This window comes from Bos grunniens, chromosome 1, assembly GCF_055505025.1.
Source record: "Bos grunniens cultivar Pamir isolate PY7600 chromosome 1, Bosgru_T2T1.0, whole genome shotgun sequence".
Classification (NCBI taxonomy): Eukaryota; Metazoa; Chordata; class Mammalia; order Artiodactyla; family Bovidae; genus Bos; species Bos grunniens.
The window spans coordinates 69,171,407-69,191,760 of NC_141165.1; the positions used below are offsets into that span (position 1 = coordinate 69,171,407).

Here is a 20,354-nt window from a genome sequence, read left to right on the forward strand (position 1 = left end):
AGCAGTTTGGGATGTTCTGATGTCCATGTCATAAAGCTGTAGCTCCCCACACCATTTTTATATGGGAACACTTGTTAAATACTTCAAGTCAGTCATTCTCCACCTACTTATGTCATCTTATTTAACCATAACAGTGTAGTTACACATTATATCCACTTTTCAAGGAACTAGGAATTAGAAAGAATAAGGAAGTTGTAGAGCTCACACAGCTAGTAAGCCATGAAATCAGGTTTTGAACTAGGAGACAGTGACTCCAATCTGTTTTGTTTTTTTAATCATTGAAAAATTTTACAGATAGTAATAAAACTATCCAAACTTTTGGAGTCTGGCCTTGATCTGACTGACATTTTTGTAAACTTGCTTAAATGTTTACCATACAAGAAAAGAAGGCTGGGTCACCACTGGACATCTCCACATTTCTAACAAATCTCAAGTCAACAGAGCTCTAAGCAACCCTATGCTTAAGAATGTTAACCAGACTAAATTCTGTCTATTACTACCGAGGGAAAGTAAAACATTAATTTGATAGTTTCCTGATATATGTTGCCATTTATTTGAAGTAATGTTCCATTAGGTATTAGGGCTATAGAAAGATCAGTGATGATCAGCTGGGGGTTGGCAAAGGAAACAAACCCAAAGCATTATCTAAACAACTGAGGGCACTGCTTTCTTTCTTCAGACTTAGAAAAAAGAAAAAGTATTGACAGCTAGACATACACCCCAAGTAAAGATGGGAGACTTGTTTCTGCTCAGGGTTGGGCGTGTGTATGTGTTGGGATGCAGTGGTCACGTGCTGGGGTCCAACTGCACTCAGGCAGGTTTGGAGGGCCCCTCTCGATCTCTCTGCCTTGGGAAGGCCTGTGCAGAGACTTATTCTTTAGGGCTGTAGTGACTAACTGTGAACTTCATGTAAAACTGTATTATTTTCAACCTCAGAAATATTTACCAAAAAATCAGGGACCACGACCTCCTGGACAAAAGGAAAACTGTCACAGCACTGAAAGCAGGAGAGGACCGGGCCATTCTCCTGGGACTGGCCATGATGGTGTGCTCCATCATGATGTACTTTCTGCTGGGAATCACACTCCTGCGCTCATACATGCAGAGGTAACACCCCTGGGTGCTTGGGATGCTGTCTTTTGTCTTCCTTCTCCATCCTCCCACACAGCTTACCAATTCCGAGGTCCTCTTTCTTACCTTCTTTGCTATGAACCACTTAGAGCAGTGCCTGGCACATACTACTGTCAATGAAGTTGTCTAATAATAACGATAAAAATAGCTCTATGTGTAAACCACCTACTATGTGCCAGGGACTTGCCGTACATTACTTTTTAAATTTTCACAACTATTCTATAAGGTAAGTATATATATACTCATAAAATTAGCAAAATTGAGGTTCAAGAAAGATCTAATATGCAGTGTCATTATTGTTGTTCAGTCACTAAGTCATGTCCAATTCTTACAACCCCATGGACTGGAGCCCGCCAGGTTCCTCTGTCCATGGGACTTCTCAGGCTAGAATACTGAAGTGGATGGTCATTTCCTTCTCCAGGGGATATTCCTAACCCAGGGATCAAACCCAGGTCTCTAGCATTAGCAGGCGGATTCTTTACTAGTGAGCCAGCTTTAGTATTTGGCAGGAAGAGCCAAGGTTCAAACCTACATCCTGTTAATTTCAGAATCCCTGTTCTTGGCTCTTAACACCTCTGTCCATTCTCCACCCGCGTTCCTTTTCCTCCACAGCCCTCTCTTCCATCACCCCACACACTAGCAGTTCTCAGCTGCACATTTCAACTTCCTGAGAATCTTTTTAAAATATTGACACCCAGGCCCCACCACCATCATTCCATAATGTCAGATTTAATTGGTCTGGAGTGGGACCCAGTCACCAGTAACTTTTAAAGTTCCCCAGGTGATTCTAACAGGCTGAAAAACACTGCTATGCACTTTTTCAAAATTAATAATCTAGTTTTATTGGGGGATAATTGCTTTACAATATTGTGTTGATTTCTGCCATATATCAACATGAATCAGCCATAGGTATACATACGTCCCCTCCCTCTAAAATCTCCCTCCCACCTCCCACCTCATCCCACCCCTCTACATTATCGCAAGGAGCTCAAATCTGGTGTTCTTTGCACTTTCTAAAATAACAGATTTTGAACTTTTCTTATTTAAGTATTTCCCCTGGGTTTACCAAACAGATAGAGACAAACACTGAGTTGGCACGTGTGTTCCTCCTTAGTAAGCCATGAAACTCCCCAGTGTTTCTAGCTGTTGTCCATATTGGACACTCTGAGCATGGGAAAGCCCAGCATTGCTTAACTAATCAAGAAAGTCTCATGACGCTTCAGTTTAAAGAAATGAGGCCCTTTCAAATGAAAAACTGAGGTTTCAATCCAAAAGAGAATCAAACCATTTTGTGGCATTCATTTCCCCACTTAAATTAATACTTTCATTTTAGAAGCAAATCTAGTTGAAACACAGTAATTTGCTAAAATTAAGGCGTCATCTTTCCCATTTATGGCTGCTCTACTCTTTCTCTGATGCTTTCAGCTCTACTCCTTCTCAGTGAAGGCATGGATGCCTCTGGCCACAGAGTTCACTGATTCCAAAACCGTTTTCCAATACTCACAAATGCTTAGCACCATCTAAGACTTTTTTTTTCTTCCTTGTATAAGCAAAATCTGACCACTCAAGTCCCCAGAAAATTTGCCACACCAGAGGGGGTCAGGGCTTGAATCCTGGCTCTGTACAAAATTGGACATGAAAAGGGAGCCTTATTAACACATGTCCAGCAAAAAGAAGAGCTATTAATCTGCAAAGAAACATGCTATTTTCTAATCACTCTGGTAATCAGTTTATATCCAGAAGTGAAACATCGATTCGGGGTACATTACTTCCTAATCACAATTATTACTCTTGATCACAAAATTATAAATAGTTTAGAATGAAAAGCTGACCAATGGGCAGCTCGAGGGGTTTTCTTCGTTTGTTTGTTTAATCTTTCTAACTGAGAGGTCTCAGGACATGGATAGGAATCCACTAAGCTCATATAATAGCCTCTTTTCCACTGTGGGGGAGCAGTGCAGTACCACACAATGGGCCTGGGCTTTAGAGAAATACAGGACTGGATGGAGTCACAATTTCCACCACCTAGGAGCTATGTGTCTTTGCATGCATTTGACTTCTCTGACCGTCAATTCACTCTCCTTTAAAAGAATTTCATATCCAACATATAAGACAAAAAAGACAATGTATGTAAAGCATCAATTAGGATGAAAGGGGTACAATAACTGATGGCTCTTGGTATAATCAAAAGGTGAAGTTATCTTTTCTCCATTTTTAGGAAGACCTTAAAGAAATGCATCATTGCCCTTTCACCTATCGCACCAGACCTTAAGCCCCTCCACCTTTCCTTCATCTCTCCTCCCCTTCTCCCTTACATCTTCTCTGCCTGCAAAGTAGACAGGCATTGTGAGGCGAGGACCAAGGCATGACAGGAAGCAGGTTACAACGTAGAAATGCAGGGTGGGTACAGGCTCTGATGTAAAAAGATGCTGCCTTACCCTTACTGGTGAATTTTATAAGGAAAAAAATCTAATTTAAATCAAGCATTGGAAAAGATGATACTATATTTGATAGAAATCATTGGAAAAGTTCTCAGATGCCAGGCAAAATTTATCTATGTTTATATTGTAGTTAGCTTGTGGCTCAGCTGGTAAAGAATCCGCCTGCAATGTGGGAGACCTGGGTTCAATCCCTGGGTTGGGAAGATCCTCTGGAGAAGGGAAAGGCTACCCACTCCAGATTCTGACCTGGACAATTCTATGGACTGTATAGTCCATCGGGTTGCAAAGAGTTGGACATGACTGAGCAACTCTCACTTTGACAAAGCTGCTCTATGCAAAGGCATACACGTTACAAGTAGGTTGTATTATAGATTTGGAAGATTCTTCAGGTCAAGGAACTGACAAGTGATCTCCTCTGCTTCCAGTTTCTGTGCCCTTAGCATGTGTGCTTACTCTTCTCCTCTCTATGTAGTGTATGGACCGAGGAGGCTCAGTGCACCTTGCTGAATGCATCCATCACAGAAACATTTAACTGCTCCTTCAGTTGTGGTCCGGACTGCTGGAAACTCTCTCAGTATCCCTGCCTACAGGTGTATGTTAACCTGACTTCTTCCGGTGAAAAGCTCCTTCTCTACCACACAGAAGAGACAATAAAAATCAATCAGAAGGTAGGAGCTTGGCACACACTGCATCTCATTCACCCTCATGTAGCTCCACACCAGTTCATCTCTCTCTGTAGTTCCTCTGTGCCAGCGTTTCAAAGCAAACATGCCACTACAAAGTCGACCTTGCCTCATCCAGTCACAGAGTTCATTGCACTACTTGACCCTTGCTTGAGAAACATTTATTTTCTGTGCAAGTCATGGTCAAACCAGTCCCCATTGTGTAGCAGTGAAGGTTTAGCCTTTACATCCATTTAGAAGGGTAAACATCATATCCTTATTGATACACAAATAGATTAAATTTTTCAAAGCAAATGTGAAGCTTAATCAGAGTTATATAAGCCAAAAAAAAAAACAAAAACCCAACAGGTATTTGTCATATACCTGGGAACCATGGAGTTAAATTGTATTTTGCTTTCCCAAGGTCATTGTCACTTAGTTCTATGGTCTTGGAGATGTAACTTAACCTCTCTGAGCCCCAGTATCTTCTTCTCTAAAAAGGTAATAACAATGACCATCTTGCAAGGTCATTGTGAGAATGAGAAGAGAGTACAGAGAGTGCCCAGCAAAGCACAGGCAAGACCTTCAATCCATGGTCACAGTATGTGTGCCTGTGCCTATTTCTTCATATATGTTAGGTTCATCGAGGCTGAATTTTCCAGCACTAATATATTCAAATGCACCTGTTAAATGTTTAGTATCTCTGCATTAAAGCTGCAAATAAAACTTGCATTTAAAAGGTCTGGGATAACCAGTAAAGTGTCAGCAGAATCAACCTGCCATTATCAATTTTAAGTTAAATACATTGTGTTTTCGATTTATGGCAGCAGTATTTTCATATGCCAAGACAACCTGATGCCATTCTCTAATAGGACAATTGGCCCTCGTCACCAGGATACAACTCTCACAACTCTAGTCTTTCTTGTAAAAACTCTACAATTATCAGCAGTTAAATGATACAGATTATATGTATTGAAAAAACTCAATAGCTGTGGAGCATGGTACTAGAACATAGGATTTGCTTTCTGATATATTAACACAAATAAGGAAACCCTTGCCTTTTGGTTACATTAACTTAAAAGAATTCTTGCAAATATCTCTGAAGACACAAGGTCAGCTCTGATTTCATTTGTGGAAAAGAACACAAACAATACCAGTCTTAATCCTATTCTACAAATATACATAGCTAGTTCTCCCACAAAATATGTTTTTCGAGATCCCTCAAGTCAAGTTTTTAAATAAAAACTGACCTGTAATTATGGATACTTATAAAATTCTCAAATCTCCAAGAAATTGAAAATTGGCCAAAACTGAATAGACATGAAAAACTGAAACATATTTCCATTTTCTTGTCTTGATGTTTTATTAGTACAGCCCTGTGAATGCAATATGTAAGCTATAAACTGGGAGTGAAACTACCATAGAAAGTCTCCGCTAAAATTTTAGAACCAGTATTTTGTCTGCCGTCAGCATGATACTAGGTCATCGTTTAGTTTATTTACCTTGTTTTTAACTGTGAGACATGCAAGAAATGACAAAGTGCAGCTTAAGCACCTATAGAGATCCTCTAAGGAATTACTATGAAAGCAAAGAAATAAAACATGTCCTGCACTGCAGGAAATCAGAACCTTACAGTTCTGATGACTAACGCCATCAGAAAGCACCTTCTCATTCATTTATTGGCATTTTGAATATCTTTTTTTGTACAATGTCTGTTCAAGTCCCTTGTTTTCTATTGAATTGATTCCATTGGATTGTTTCTTCTTAGTACTCATTATAGGAATTATTTAAATCTAGATGCAAACTTTCCTTGATTGTTGTGTTGCAAATATCTTCTCTGGATATGAAATGTCTTTTCACTCTCTCTCTTAATGATGTATTTGAATGAAAGAAATTTCTAATTTTAGTGCAACCAAATCTTGTCCTTGTCAATATTTATTTTTCTTTTCTTTTTTCCTTTCTTTCTTCTTTCTCTTCCTGTTTCTTTCTTTCCTTTTCTTTTTTTTTCCCAATCGTTTGACTGTCCTGCTGTCTGTTTAAAAAGTCTTTACCTATCCAGAAGTCATGAAGCCATTCTCCCAAATTATCTTCTAGAAATGTTATTTTTTTTTCTTTCACATTTTGAGTACAATCTGCCTGGAATTGATTTTCATGCAAGAGTCAAGTTTCTAGATTTTCTTTTTATTCATATGGACAATCATTTGCCCAAGTCCGTTTATGAAAAGACCACCCTTTCCTCACTGGATTATTTTTATGATTCCATTTTCCCCTTGATTTTCTTGGAAGTTATCTGTTCTATTACTGTTCTTTTAATGTTTAGTCATTACAACTTGAAATCTTGACTAATCAAGGCTATTAAAACATTTTACCTTCATTTATTCTCTTTTCAAGTTACATATTATCATTTTTATTCTATATGTACCTTAAGCCCATGTAGATATTATATTGCTTTTGTATATGCTGCTGCTGCTAAGTCGCTTCAGTTGTGTCCGACTCTGTGTGACCCCATAGACGGCAGCCCACCAGGCTCCCCCGTCCCTGGGATTCTCCAGGCAAGAACACTGGAGTGGGTTGCCATTTCCTTCTCCAGTGCATGAAAGTGAAAAGTGAAAGTGAAGTCACTCAGTCAAGTCCGACTCTTTGTGACCCCATGGACTGCAGCCCACCAGGCTCCTCCGTCCATGGGATTTTCCAGGCAAGAGTCCTGGAGGGGGTTGCTATTGCCTTCTCCAGCTTTTATATATCTTAGTTATCTATTTAGATGTGTCTTCTTCATTCCTTCTTTTATCTTTGGTCTTCTGTCTGGATCATTTTTTTCTACTTCCTGAAGAACATTCTTTAATATTTAGTACAATATCTTCTCTAAAGAAATCTCTGAAAGTATTCATTTGTCTGAAAATATTTTTGTTTCATTCTCAAAGTTTCTATTCATTGAGTATATAATTCTAAGTTGGCTGTTTTTTTGTTTCTGTACATTGAAAACATTCCATTGTCTTCTGGTAAGAATTATAACTATTTGGAAATCAGCTCTCAGTCTAATTGCTACTTCTTTGAAGGTAATCTTGGTCTGGTTTAAAGATTATTTTCTCTAATTCTTCACAGTTGAACTACTATTATGTGCCAAAGTGAACACTTATTTCTATCTTGCCTGCTTAGTGTTCCAAGGGCCTCTCCTGCTGTTCCTTGATGTTCTTTGACAATTTTAGGGGGTCTTCAGTCATTATCTCATCAATATTTCCTCTGCTCTCATTCTTTCCTGCTTCTCCTTTTTAGACTCCAATGGACCATGTTAGGCATTCTCATTATATCCCCTGTATAACTTCCTGTCTCTTTAGTTTTTCCCTCCTTTTGTCTCTCTGTGCTTCTTTCTAGATATTGACCTATCTTCTGATTTGCAATTCTTTCCTCAGCTCTGACAAATCTATCATTAAACCCATAATCCATTGAGCTCTTAATTTCTCTCACTGTATTTTTCATTTCTAGAATACCTGTTTCAATCTTATTTTACACTTTCTAGTTTTCTGCAATATTCTAATTTTTGTCTTTTAAATTCTTCAATATTAAAAGTAAAATTGTAGTTATTTTAAAGTTTATTTTGATAACTTCAAGAAATCTGAAGACCCTATGGGCCTCTTCTATTTTTTGTTTCTTGATTGTTTTCATGCTGCATTGTAATGTCTGGCTATTTTTTATTAGATGTCAGATATCATATCTGAAAAAATATTTATAAAAACAATTTTAAGCCTAGTTTGATGTCATGATCTCATCTTTTCCAAAACTTATTTCCATTTGCTTTTGCAAGGCCCCTACCTACAAATCATGATCACCTCATTCTGACTACAACAACTGAAATATTCAAGTTTGAGCTGAAGTCCCTGTGAGGACCTATCTTCTTCAGGTTGACCATCACTCCTAGGATGCTGCCTTGAACTGTCCCAACCCAAGTGAATATGGGCCCACATTTGATAGGCTGTAATGATAATTCCTACCCCTAGCTCTACAAGGCTATCAACAATTCCATCCAGCCCTCTGGGATCTCAGTCCCTTTTAGAATCAACAGACACTCCAAGGGGAAAGGTAACACCAAACAGTAGGCTCACCTTCTTGGCCCAGTGATTCTTCACTCTCTGGTTAGCTGTCCTCTGCCTTTAATTAGAAGTATAATACGTACTTTGAAAATACAGTTACTACCATGTCAAAAGGTCACTAAACCATGATCTTAAGGTAGCATGAGAAACATAAAGAATATTCCTGAGGAGGAAATTAAAATATTCTCCATCTTCACCTTTCCTTCCTATTACTATTCCCCAAGCTCACCAAAAATAGTAACCTTTCCTATAGTTACCAAGGAATGGGCATGGTTTTACTGATACATAAAGCACACTACTGAAAATGTTTGATTTGAGACAACAGGAGGCAAAGAGATATCAGTCAAGCTTTCTGCTTCTTTATAGAATGAGATTCAAAAGGATTTTATTTTTAAATTTTCACACTCTCTCATATATTCTTTTTCTTTAGCTTTTAAGCCCAGTGACCAACCTCTTGTCACTAGTACAACTGAAGCTGCTTAAGCTGATAAGCTGGCATGCTCTGGTGGAGCAACTGACTGACTAACAATCTCTAGGAGCTGCAAGAAGGTTCAAGGGCCCCTGCCTCTCCTGGCAACGAGGCTGCCACTGGGATCATAGATTCACTGTGGTTGTCAAACTTCTCAATGCTGATCTCCTTTGAGAGGTTAAAACTTTGTTTACCTACCAGGGATCCCCCAAAGTGCCCATCTGATTTAAGAGAATATTTCAAATGAATTTTTGTGCAAAACCAGAAAATATATCCATTTTTGATATGTAGTATAATACTATATGGGCTTCCCAGGTGGCACTAGTGGTAAAGAATCCACCTGCCAATGCAGGAGACGTAAGAGACGGGGATTCTATCCCTGGGTCAGGAAGATCCCATGGAGAAGGAAATGGCAACCCACTCCAGTATTCTTGCTGGGAAATCCCATGGACAGAGGAGCCTGGAGGGCTACTTTAGGGTCCATAGGGTTGCAAAGAGTCAGACACAACTGAAGCAGCTTAGCACACACACAAGCACAATACCATATTTTATACATATATCTATATATATATGTATATAATATAATTATAATAAGGAAGACAGCTATTCTGAGTGGAGAATAACTTTATGAATTAGCCAATTATTTAAAGCTCCAAACTCAACATCACCCCTCATTTTGTCACCCACTCTGAAGCCTTCTGGTTTCCCCACATGCAGAGAGTATACATATTTGGACCAGAATTTTTCAACCTCAGGACTACTAACATCTAGGGTGGAATATTACTTTGCTGTCTCTGAGAGAAGGGTGGAGACCTGATTTGTAGGTTGTAGGACGTTTAGCAGCATTCCTGGCTTTTACCCGCTAGAAGACTAGTATCATCCTCCTCCATGTGTGACAACTAAAACTCTCCAAACAGTGCCAGAACCACTGTTTTCAATTTCGTTTAGCTTTTATCTTGAATGCTGGGAGATTCTAAAATTTTAATCAAAGCTTGTAAGCACTGAGTTCCTCTGCACAGCATTTAGTAGGATAAGGATAAAAGGGAAGAAAATAAAGTGAGGTTGAGAATCTAAATGAGAGAAAAAGAGGGACCCACATTTATTAAGTGTCTATCATATACTATGTGCCAGCACTATGCTGAGAACTTTACAAAAATCATCTTATTTAATCCTAACTAAAACCCTACTCCTAAAGTAATAATAGCCATATTTTATCAAGAGCTTACAATATGCCAGGCACTGTATAAGGCTAAATATTTTATATGAACTCACTTGTTAAATGCAGCAGCAATCCCACATATTAGATACCACTACTATCATCACTTCACAAAATGAAGGTGAACTCAGAAAATGAAATAATTTTCGCAAAGTCACACATTCACAACTTAGGTCTAAATTAAAACTAAATCTCTTTACCTCAACATGATATCTCTTAAAAAGCAAAACAGCACATTCTCTTGAGAGAGTACAGATAAGAGCTTTAAAAATTATAAATTCTATGAAATATTTACCCTTCTGATGGTATATTTTAGTGAATAGGTGAGAATCCACGCCATCCCATCATATGTCAAGAGGTGTTTAGGATCAGGTAAAAGGCCATGAGCAAGGAATAGAACTATCTGTGTTCCACAGGGACAAAATTGTATATTCAACACCAGTTTACACAGAATGGATATTAGACAGATGTGCACCCTGCAAAGAGAGGGGGGAAATGTACCTGGAATTTTGACATACAACATCCCCATAATTAGGACCTTAAACTTAGGAATATTTATTGGATATTTGCTGAAACTGCCTGTGTACCATAGATTCAGAAATGATTCTGTGATTGACCAAATTTAGTCACTACTCACCAAAAGTGAATTGTTGCACAGCTAAGGGCATCTTTATGCAGAAATGGAGGGAAGAATGTTACCACAAACAGCTTGCACTGAACATCAAGAAGAAAAACCTGGAAAATGAACCTAATTCTTTCCATTGCTGAGAAACAGGACCAGGGTGAAGGGCAAGGTCAGACTTGATATCTGACTTTCTCAAGGCCTAATTGAACACATCATGGACCTGAACGCTCCCCGGTTCAATCTACTGTGGTTCCTGACTCATCCTGAGGCTCCACATGGCTCCTATTTCATTAGTGAATTTCCTGGGTCTTTTAAGCTTCCCGTCTACTCCACAGCAAGCAGAAATGCCATAACAAATGTGAAAGCCCTGGGAAACACAGAAAAGGAAAACCTCTCTTGAGGGACCTGTGTCTCAATGCTGCAGGAAACCATATCACATAGCAGACTGTGAATACTGTTTTCCTCTCCTCTGTGAAACATTTCAAACAGTCCCACTTGCCAAAATCAAGCAGATACTACAAATGCAAACTTAAACTCTACACTAGATTTTGTGAGATTCACTTTTTTAAAAGTCTCAAATGGGAATGAAAATAACATCCCAGTTTACTCTCTCATCTCCTCTGTCCATCACTAGAGTTCAAAGAACTCAAAAGTTCAGAATATCCCTGTGGGCTAGAGTGCTCCAAGACAGACAGTTGGGCATCTCTACATCCTTTTAACGTAGGGATTATGTCCCCTTCTCCAGCACAGAACACAAAGCCTGGCACACCATGTATGCTTAATAAACATGTATACAGCACTCATTGTTTGAGGACACTGAAGAAGTCCTATCTGACTTCAGAACCAAGAATATTTATGTTTCACACGAGCAATACTTTTGTGTATATCTCACAGACATTGTGAACTAGCATGCCATAGATACCACAGAGTTCTGAGAGCAAATTTGTGGCCCGCCTCGGTGAAGTGTAGAGTCTCCCTTAGTGGCTCAGAGGGTAAAGAGTCTGCCTGCAATGCAGGAGACCCAGGTTCAATCCCTGGGCTGTGAAGATCCCTTGGAGAAGGCAATGTCTACCCACTCCAGTATTCTTGCCTGGAGAATTTGATGGATGGAGGAGCCTGGTGGCCTACAGTCCATGGGATCCAAAAGAGACAGAGACGACTGAATGACTTTCACTTTCACGTCCCTTTCTGCAAAGTGTAGAGTTTTTACTGAGAGCCTTTTCAGCCTCATTGTTGTCCCATTTCATTCCTCCCAGCTTTGTCCTATTTCTCTCTAATGATCTGTTTCAAATTGCTGATGTTTTTCATGCCTATGCCCAGCATGCAACCTGGTACTTTAGAGGTACTCAAAAAGTATTCATTAGATTTCATTAAACTTAACTCCTCTCTGAAATAAGACACTGCCTTTTTAATAAAAGAACAAATGGAGAACAAACCCTTTCCCTTAGGTGATCTTGAGAATTGACAGCTCCCTTCCTACTGTCATAAAGGAAAGGAGGCTGACCAGTGAGGTTGTCCAGCCAAACATCCCCCTCTTACTGCCCACACTCATCCCCATGGCTTTTATTTTTGGGTTGAAGGCCTGTCACTTTTTGCTTCACACTTGCCTAGTGAAGCATGTCTAAGCAAACACCCAACAGGTACTGTCTCAAAACTTCTGTCCATCACAAGAATAAAAATAACTCTATCCATGTGAAAGATTCTGGAAGGGAGGCTAAGAAACAAAAACTTTCAGTTCTTTTCCAAAGAACGGGAGAGGAGATGCAGTTGCTGGATCTTTGTTGGAAGGGAAAGGACAGTCAGAAGAAGGTGACAGGACCCAGGTTTCCTCAGCTGGAAGACGAAAGGTCATGCTGTGGGGCCATCTCTGTATTTTCAATACTAAAGAGAATTTAAGAGATCGGGGAAAGTACAAAAGTTTATTAACAGAATTCAGGATTGAGAAGAAAGATGAGTCTAAATCTTCCCCGAATGGCTGCCTCAGAGTTTTGCTAGGTTTCTATAGTCATAGTGTTAGTTGCTCAGTTGTTTCCAACTCTTTGCAATCCCATGGACTGTAGCCCAACAGGCTCCTCTTTCCATCAAATTCTCTAGGCAAGAATACTGGAGTGCCTATCTGTTCCCTTTTCCAGGGGACTTTCCCATCCGAGGGATCAAACCCAGGTCTCTTGGCATTGCTTGAAATTTCTTCACCACGTAAGCTACCAGGGAAGCCCCTCTGTAGTCATATGTTAGGCACAAAAGAAGGGCCTATAGCCATGTTAAAGGAAAAAAGAAAAAGAAAGAAAGAAAAAATATATATATATATAAACAAATTTTAAGTGGTGTGCAAGTGTCTTCAGTTCAGTTCAGTTGCTCAGTCATGTCTGACTCTTTGCAACCCCATGGACTGCAGCATGCCAGGCCTCTCTGCCCATCACCAACTCCAGAGTTTACTCAACTCATGCCCATTAAGTTGGTGATGCCATCCAACCATCTCATCCTCTGTTGTCCCCTTCTCCTCCTGCCCCCAATCCCTCCCAGCATCAGAGTCTTTTCCAATGAGTCAACTCTTCACATGAGGTAGCCAAAGTACTGGAGCTTCAGCTTTAGCATCATTCCTTCCAAAGAAATCCCAGGACCTATTTCCTTTAGAATGGAGTGGTTGGATCTCCTTGCAGTCAAAAGGACTCTCAAGAGTCTTCCCCAACAACACAGTTCAAAAGCATCAATTCTTCGGTGCTCAGCTTTCTTCACAGTCCAACTCTCACATCCATACATGACTACTGGAAAAACCATAGCCTTGACTAGACAGACCTTTGTTGGCAAAGCAATGTCTCTGCTTTTGAATATGCTGTCTAGGTTGGTCATAACTTTCCTTCCAAGGAGTAAGCGTCTTTTAATTTCATGGCTGCAATCACCATCTGCAGTGATTTTGGAGCCCCCAAAAATAAAGTCTGACACTGTTTCCACTGTTTCCCCATCTATTTCCCATGAAGTGATGGGACCAGCTCAACTGGAATTCCATCACCTCCACTAGCTTTGTTCGTAGTGATGCTTTCTAAGACCCACTTGACTTCACATTCCAGGATATTTGGCTCTAGGTGAGTGATCACACCATCGTGATTATCTGGGTCGTGAAGATCTATTTTGTACAGTTCTTCTGTGTATTCTTGCCACCTCTTCTTAATATCTTCTGCTTCTGTTAGGTCCCTACCATTTCTGTCCTTTATTGAGCCCATCTTTGCATGAAATGTTCCCTTGGTATCTTTAATTTTCTTGAAGAGATCTCTAGTCTTTCCCATTCTGTTGTTTTCCTCTATTTCTTTGCATTGATCGCTGAGGAAGGCTTTCTTATCTCTTCTTGCTATTCTTGGGACCTCTGCATTCAGATGCTTATATCTTTCCTTTTCTCCTTTGCTTTTTGCTTCTCTTCTTTTCACAGCTATTTGTAAGGCCTCCCCAGACAGCCATTTTGCTTTTTTGCATTTCTTTTCCATGGGGATGGTCTTGATCCCTGTCTCCTGTACAATGCTACGAACCTCCATCCATAGTTCATCAGGCACTCTATCTATCAGATCTAGTCCCTTAAATCTATTTCTCACTTCCACTGTATAATCATAAGGGATTTGATTTAGGTCATACCTGAATGGTCTAGTGGTTTTCCCTACTTTCTTCAATATAAGTCTGAATTTGGCAATAAGGAGTTCATGCGGTAGTTTGAGCATTCTTTGGCATTGCCTTTCTTTGGGATGGAATGAAAACTGACTTTTTCCAGTTCTGTGGCCACTGCTGAGTTTTCCAAATTTGCTAGCATATTGAGTGCAGCACTTTCACAGCATCATCTTTCAGGATTTGAAATAGCTCTACTGGGATTCCATCACCTCCACTAGCTTTGTTTATAGTGATGCTTCCTAAGGCCCACTTGACTTTACATTCTAGGATGTCTGGCTCTAGATGAGTGATCACACCATCATGATTATCTGGGTCATGAAGATCTTTTTTGTATAGTTCTTCTGTGTATTCTGCAAGTGTCTTATATATAAAATTATTATTCCTATGTTCCTTTATGTTATGTATCATGCACTCTAAAATAAAATTTTTCCTAGACCACACTTTCCATCAAAAAAGAATGATTTAAGAACTCCAGGATTTTTATCTTTTCAATCTACATTACATTTTTCCAACTAAGCGTAGATCACTTACTCAAATTTTCATTTGTTGAAATGCATTCTACATACTCCAAACTAATCACATAAATGATGAAATCATAAGATCCCTAAATCCTTACCCCAAATTCATACCAGTCTTAGAAACAAACACATGGCTATACTTTGAAGCAGAAATCTAGAATCCTAATGTAGGGTGTAGCATAACATCAGATCTCTTTGGACACAAAAACAAGGAACACGTGACAAGAGTTACCAAACAAGTCTGTTCCTGTAGTCATTTTACCATCCTTAAAGTTTTTGTTCTTTAGTATGGAGCATGTAGTTAAAGACTTTATAGATCATACAAACAAATGGGACATTTCAATAAAAAATTTATTAGTAAAAACTTATTGAGGCTTTATGCATGTTCATAATTTAACCCTCACACACCCCTGCCAGGAAGCCTCCTGGCATCAATATATACAATTATTAATTATATATAACATTAATTAATTATATATAACATTAATAGCTTAATGTATATATTATATATATAATATAACCATATTATATATATATAAAGAAGTTGATTCTGAGGAATCAACAAGCCAAGTAACTTGGTTATAGAAAAACAGTAACACAGTAACCAGATCTCCTGATGACATGTCAGGGGCTTGTTATACTACCTCATACATTCACAAGCACAAAATGTCTCACCAATAATAAAAGCAAATGAATTATTGACATATGGTAGAATTTCCAGGGATAATATTAGTCTAGTGTGAGGCAATTTATGTGTGTTGAAAGGTGGAGAGTGGCATGGTTAGAAAAAGCTAAAAGCACAAGAGCAGAGGAATCTTTTCTCCACTAATAATGTGGAGCTGCATTTCTAAGTGCCACTGGCCATGAGGACCCACATCCAACCATATGGGACACGCCTCATCTGGCTAGTCCAAACTCATGCATTTGAGACCTTGATGACTTCAAACTTTAATAAAGCAACTTCTCTATTACAGCCTTGCTAAATGGTCTCAAAAATAATTTATATCTCATTGTATCTGGAAGAATCTTATGTAGTGACAAAATTATTGTCATTGGCTGATAAACATTTATCCAAATAAATTTTAAAGTCAAATCAATTCACAAGAACATAAGAAATGAAAAAAACTCTATTTTTAATGGAATGCCATTTTTATTGAAATCATTTCAATAACTTAGTACTGTTAGCCACTAAAACTACTACTATAAACTCTCTTGGTGCCAAAATATAAAGAAGCCTGATGCATTTATATTCTAAAGTGGCTCATTTTTAATTCAACCACAAATGTCTTTAAATTTTTTTAACGCTTTCCGAATCAAAGCATTAAAAAAAATTATAGACATGATCTGGGCAGCTCTAAAGAAGGAAAAATATAAAGGTATCCCCTTATTATTTTAAACCCTTTTGATCCAGAAAGCATCCAACTGGTAGAAAATTTGTTTCACAGCAGTCATAGGCCAATTTTTATACCAAGTTATAACTCGCTGAGAAATTCTGCTTTCTTGGGGACACTTTCAGACCCTTAATGTTGTGCTAGCACCAGGTCTCTGCAGTACTCACATTTATGAGTGTACTCACATTTATTCTTTGCTGATTAAATCTGAAATTATCAACCAGCCCTTGTATGAGAACATTAAGCCTTGTTTACAATGAATATCAGTATGCACATTCTCCTTTCTTAACTAATTGCAGAATCTTCCTGATGTTTATAGAGAAATAATCTAATAATTATTGCACAGTAAAAAAATTGAGGTGCCAGAATACCCACTAAATGGGGGGGAAATGAAAGTGAAAGTGAAGTTGCTCAGAGCGTGTCGACTCTTTGTGACCCCATGGACTGTAGCCCACCAGGCTCCTCCCTCCATGGGATTCTCCAGGTAAGAGTACTGGAGTGGGTTGCCATTTCCTTCTCCAGGGGATCTATCCCGACCCAGGGATCCAACCCAGGTCTCCCGCATTCCAGGAAGATGCTTTAACTTCTGAGCCACCAGGGAATCGGGGAAAAGAGTCATTCAAACATACTCCATTAGCAAAACTCATTCCATTTCTTTTATATTTCCTTTCCGTGAAATATACAAGTCTAAATTGGTGTCTGGAATTCCAGAATCCTACCCCAAAGCTTCCATCAGTGTCCCTCGAAGTTCACCAACAGCTCATCTCATCTGTGTCTCTTTTTACAGTCCTATGAGTTGTGTACAGTACTGTACAATCCTAGGAGTGCCAGTGAGACTGTAAAAGTCATGTTGTCAATATTTAAATCACATCTTATAAACTGGTAATATCAGTAAGATATATGGGTTTTTTTTTCATGAATTCAGTGTAGTATGACAATTTTCAACAGAGAATAACAGTGTTTTAATGATGCAGCATAGTTTTCTAATTCACATTAAAATAACCAGTTCATCAGCAATCTTGTCACTAACCATCTTAATTCAGATAAATCAATTAAATTAACCATTTGATAATGCATATAACAAGGAATAGGAATTTTTTTCCTATTGGGAGGCAATAAAAACCCTTTTTTATCATAAAGAGGGTAAAGACTTGACTAAGGCCCACGTATGTCCCAGAGAAGTGACTTAAATCACTTTTTTCCTAACTTTTTTTAAAAAATAGATTCATCATTATATCAGTTTTTTCACTGCTCATTTACAGACCAAGGAAGAGGGTCACCGAGATTTCATCTCCTCAAAGACTGCTTTTTTTTTTTTTAATTGGAGTATAGTTGATTTACACTGTTGTATTACTTTCTGTTGTATGGTAAAGTGAATGAGTTATACATGTATCTACTCTTTTTTAAGGTTCTATTCCTAATACATCCTTATAGAGTCTTGAGTAGAGTTCCCTGTGCTATATAGTAGGTCCTTATAAGTTATCTGTTTTCTATATAGTAGTGTATATATTTCAGTCCCCATGGTTTCCTACATCTGTAACTTTATTTCTGTTTTATAAATCAGTTCGTTTATACCATTTTTTAGATTCCACATATAAGCAATATCATACAATATTTGTCCTTCTCTGACTTATTTCACTCAGTATGCTTTTTAATTTAGGAAAATATATGCAAAAACATATCTATAAATAATAAGAAAAACTACAAAGTTCCTTAATTCCATCTGTACCCAGAGAAGAGGGAGAGAGAGGAGAAAGAGAAAAAGAGAGAGAGAGAAAGAGAAAGAACAGGAAGAGGGAAAAGAGGGGGGAAATATCATCAGGAGGGGACAGGGCAGAAAAGGGAAAGAGAGATACAAAGAAAGAAATCAAAGGATATAGGTACGTAGGAAAAAAAGAGAGGCATATAGGAGACAGCAAGAATGATAATAGGTGAAAAGATCAAAGAAAAGATACTTTAAATTCTTAGATGAGTGCTAGTTTAAGAGTAAATTGAATTAATTCTGCTTTATTTGTCAGTGCTTTATGGAAAAATTTACTTTGTCAGTGCTAACTAGGCATGAACTATTTATCACAGCTCTTCAACTATTCAATATCCCTACACTTTCCAAGATTCGTTTTTAGCAACTCATCAGGGGTATAGTTGTCTTCTTGGCCAAGGTGATTTGACTGCAAATAATCAAGCCAAGCCAAAAAAGACAAGAGTAAACTACTTTCCCTGAGAGAACTGGCAGCTTTTGATATTACATGGACAGTTGTGGACAGATATGATGAAAGGCTGACACTCTATTCTGTGGAAAAGTATATTCATTGGAGAATAACACCATGCTTAGCTGTGGCAAAATGAATCCACTTGAGTTATTTGATTTTAATCAATATTTAAACTATATGAATGAGCTATCAAAGTACATCTTGGTCAAATACCTTAAAGCATTGTTTTAATCAGTGTGTGAGTTCTCAGAGTTTCTGGAGGCACTAGTTTGAATATATATATTTTTTAAAAAATCATGCTTATTTCACAGATCATTAAGTTGGCCTCTACACCCCTCCTCGTACCAGATACACACACACACACACACACACAGTATTTTCTGGTGACAGTTTATCTCATTTTCCACAGTGCTCCTATATACCTAAGTGTGGAAAAAATTTTGAAGAATCCATGTCCCTGGTGAATGTTGTCATGGAAAACTTCAGGAAGTACCAACACTTCTCCTGCTACTCTGACCCGGAAGGAAACCAGAAGAGTGTCATCCTAACCAAACTCTACAGTTCCAACGTGCTGTTCCATTCACTCTTTTGGCCAACATGTATGATGGCTGGGGGTGTGGCAATTGTTGCCATGGTGAAACTCACACAGTATCTTTCCCTGCTCTGTGAAAGGATCCAGCGGATCAACAGATAAAATCAAAGTGGATGAGATCATTTTCTTTAAAGCTCAAATACTGTTTTCTTTCATTCTTCACCAAAGAACCTTAAGTTTGTAATGTGTAGTCTGTTATGAGTTCTTTAATATATTCTTATACGTAGAGCAATAATGCAAAAGCTGTTCTATATGCAAACATGATGTCTTTATTATTCAGGAAAAGAAATAACTGTTTTTTGTTGGTTGGGTTTTTTCTTAATCTTGGTTCAATGCTGAAACTAGTACTTCCTTCTCTCCTTCTGCCAAAATCGGGCTCAGTTATTTATTTGCCAAGCTTCATGGAGGAACATAGGCAATATCAATGGGACAAGATCTGTGCTCAGAGTTGTCAGATCTCTTGATATTTCTGCAATATTTTTTGTCATTCATTGTTTACTAAAGCTGCAGCCAAAAATATTTTTTCTTTCCTCACTCTAAACTGAGCCCTGTAGCAAGCGAAGGGACCAGATTTCCTAACTAAAGGATGTTGTGCGTTTTCTTTGTATTTCTACCATATCACTGTAAAGAAGAGGGGATTCCCAGCAGCTATTTTTTTCTTTTATTACTTTGTACTCATAACTTTAGATTTTTTAACTGATTTCCAAAAAATAAGCTGTTTTCATTAACCAATTCTATAATCTCTTCCTGTGATTTAATAGAAAATGAACAGAGCCCTTTTCCATGTAAGACCCTGCTACTGTGTGAGAAGCTAACATTTACCAGGAGTTTCATTACCTGTGAACTGACAATGTTGAATACAATCCAGGAAAGTCTGTGTTACTAAGATATTTGTGTGAAAATCTTTATTCCATTTCAACTGAACTGTTAGAATTAAGATCTTACTTGCTGGTCAAGACTGGTGGACTGGTTTCAATGGATAAATCTATCATGGCAAATTAACATGTTAGAATGTTGCTTTTGAGAATTCATGTTTAAATTAATGAGTATGTAGTCTCTCTTTCTGACAAGTATACCCCACTGGGATTTTAAAATTATAGCAGAGAATATTTGTCTCATCTACATGCTTTACTTTTCTATTTACAATTCTCTTTTTTTGTTGTTAGGTTTTATACACAATTTTTCCCTAACACACACTTGGACTGAATAACAGATTTAAAGGAAGCTTTTGTTCACACTGCCATTCACATTGTGTTTGGAGTCGGGAGGGGGAAGGAAAATGAGGAACTGGTTTTAGACAAAAACATTCCATCTTTTATTTAACATCAGTATCAGAAGAAGAAGAACAAACATCTGT

General features: G+C 38.2%; 1 protein-coding gene across 4 annotated transcripts in view; it reads left to right on the forward strand.

Moving 5' to 3' along the window:
- Positions 1-20,119, forward strand: part of KCNMB2 (potassium calcium-activated channel subfamily M regulatory beta subunit 2) — a 302,287-nt gene extending 282,168 nt beyond the window's left edge. For all 4 annotated transcript variants that reach the window (XM_086394968.1, XM_086394947.1, XM_086394957.1 and 1 more), the window contains exons 3-5: positions 937-1,107; positions 4,045-4,240; positions 18,815-20,119. In XM_086394968.1, the coding sequence (XP_086251094.1) occupies positions 937-1,107; positions 4,045-4,240; positions 18,815-19,099 (652 nt within the window). In that variant the 3' untranslated portion in view covers positions 19,100-20,119. The remainder of the gene's footprint in view (positions 1-936; positions 1,108-4,044; positions 4,241-18,814) is intronic.
- The last annotated feature ends 235 nt before the right edge of the window (positions 20,120-20,354 follow it).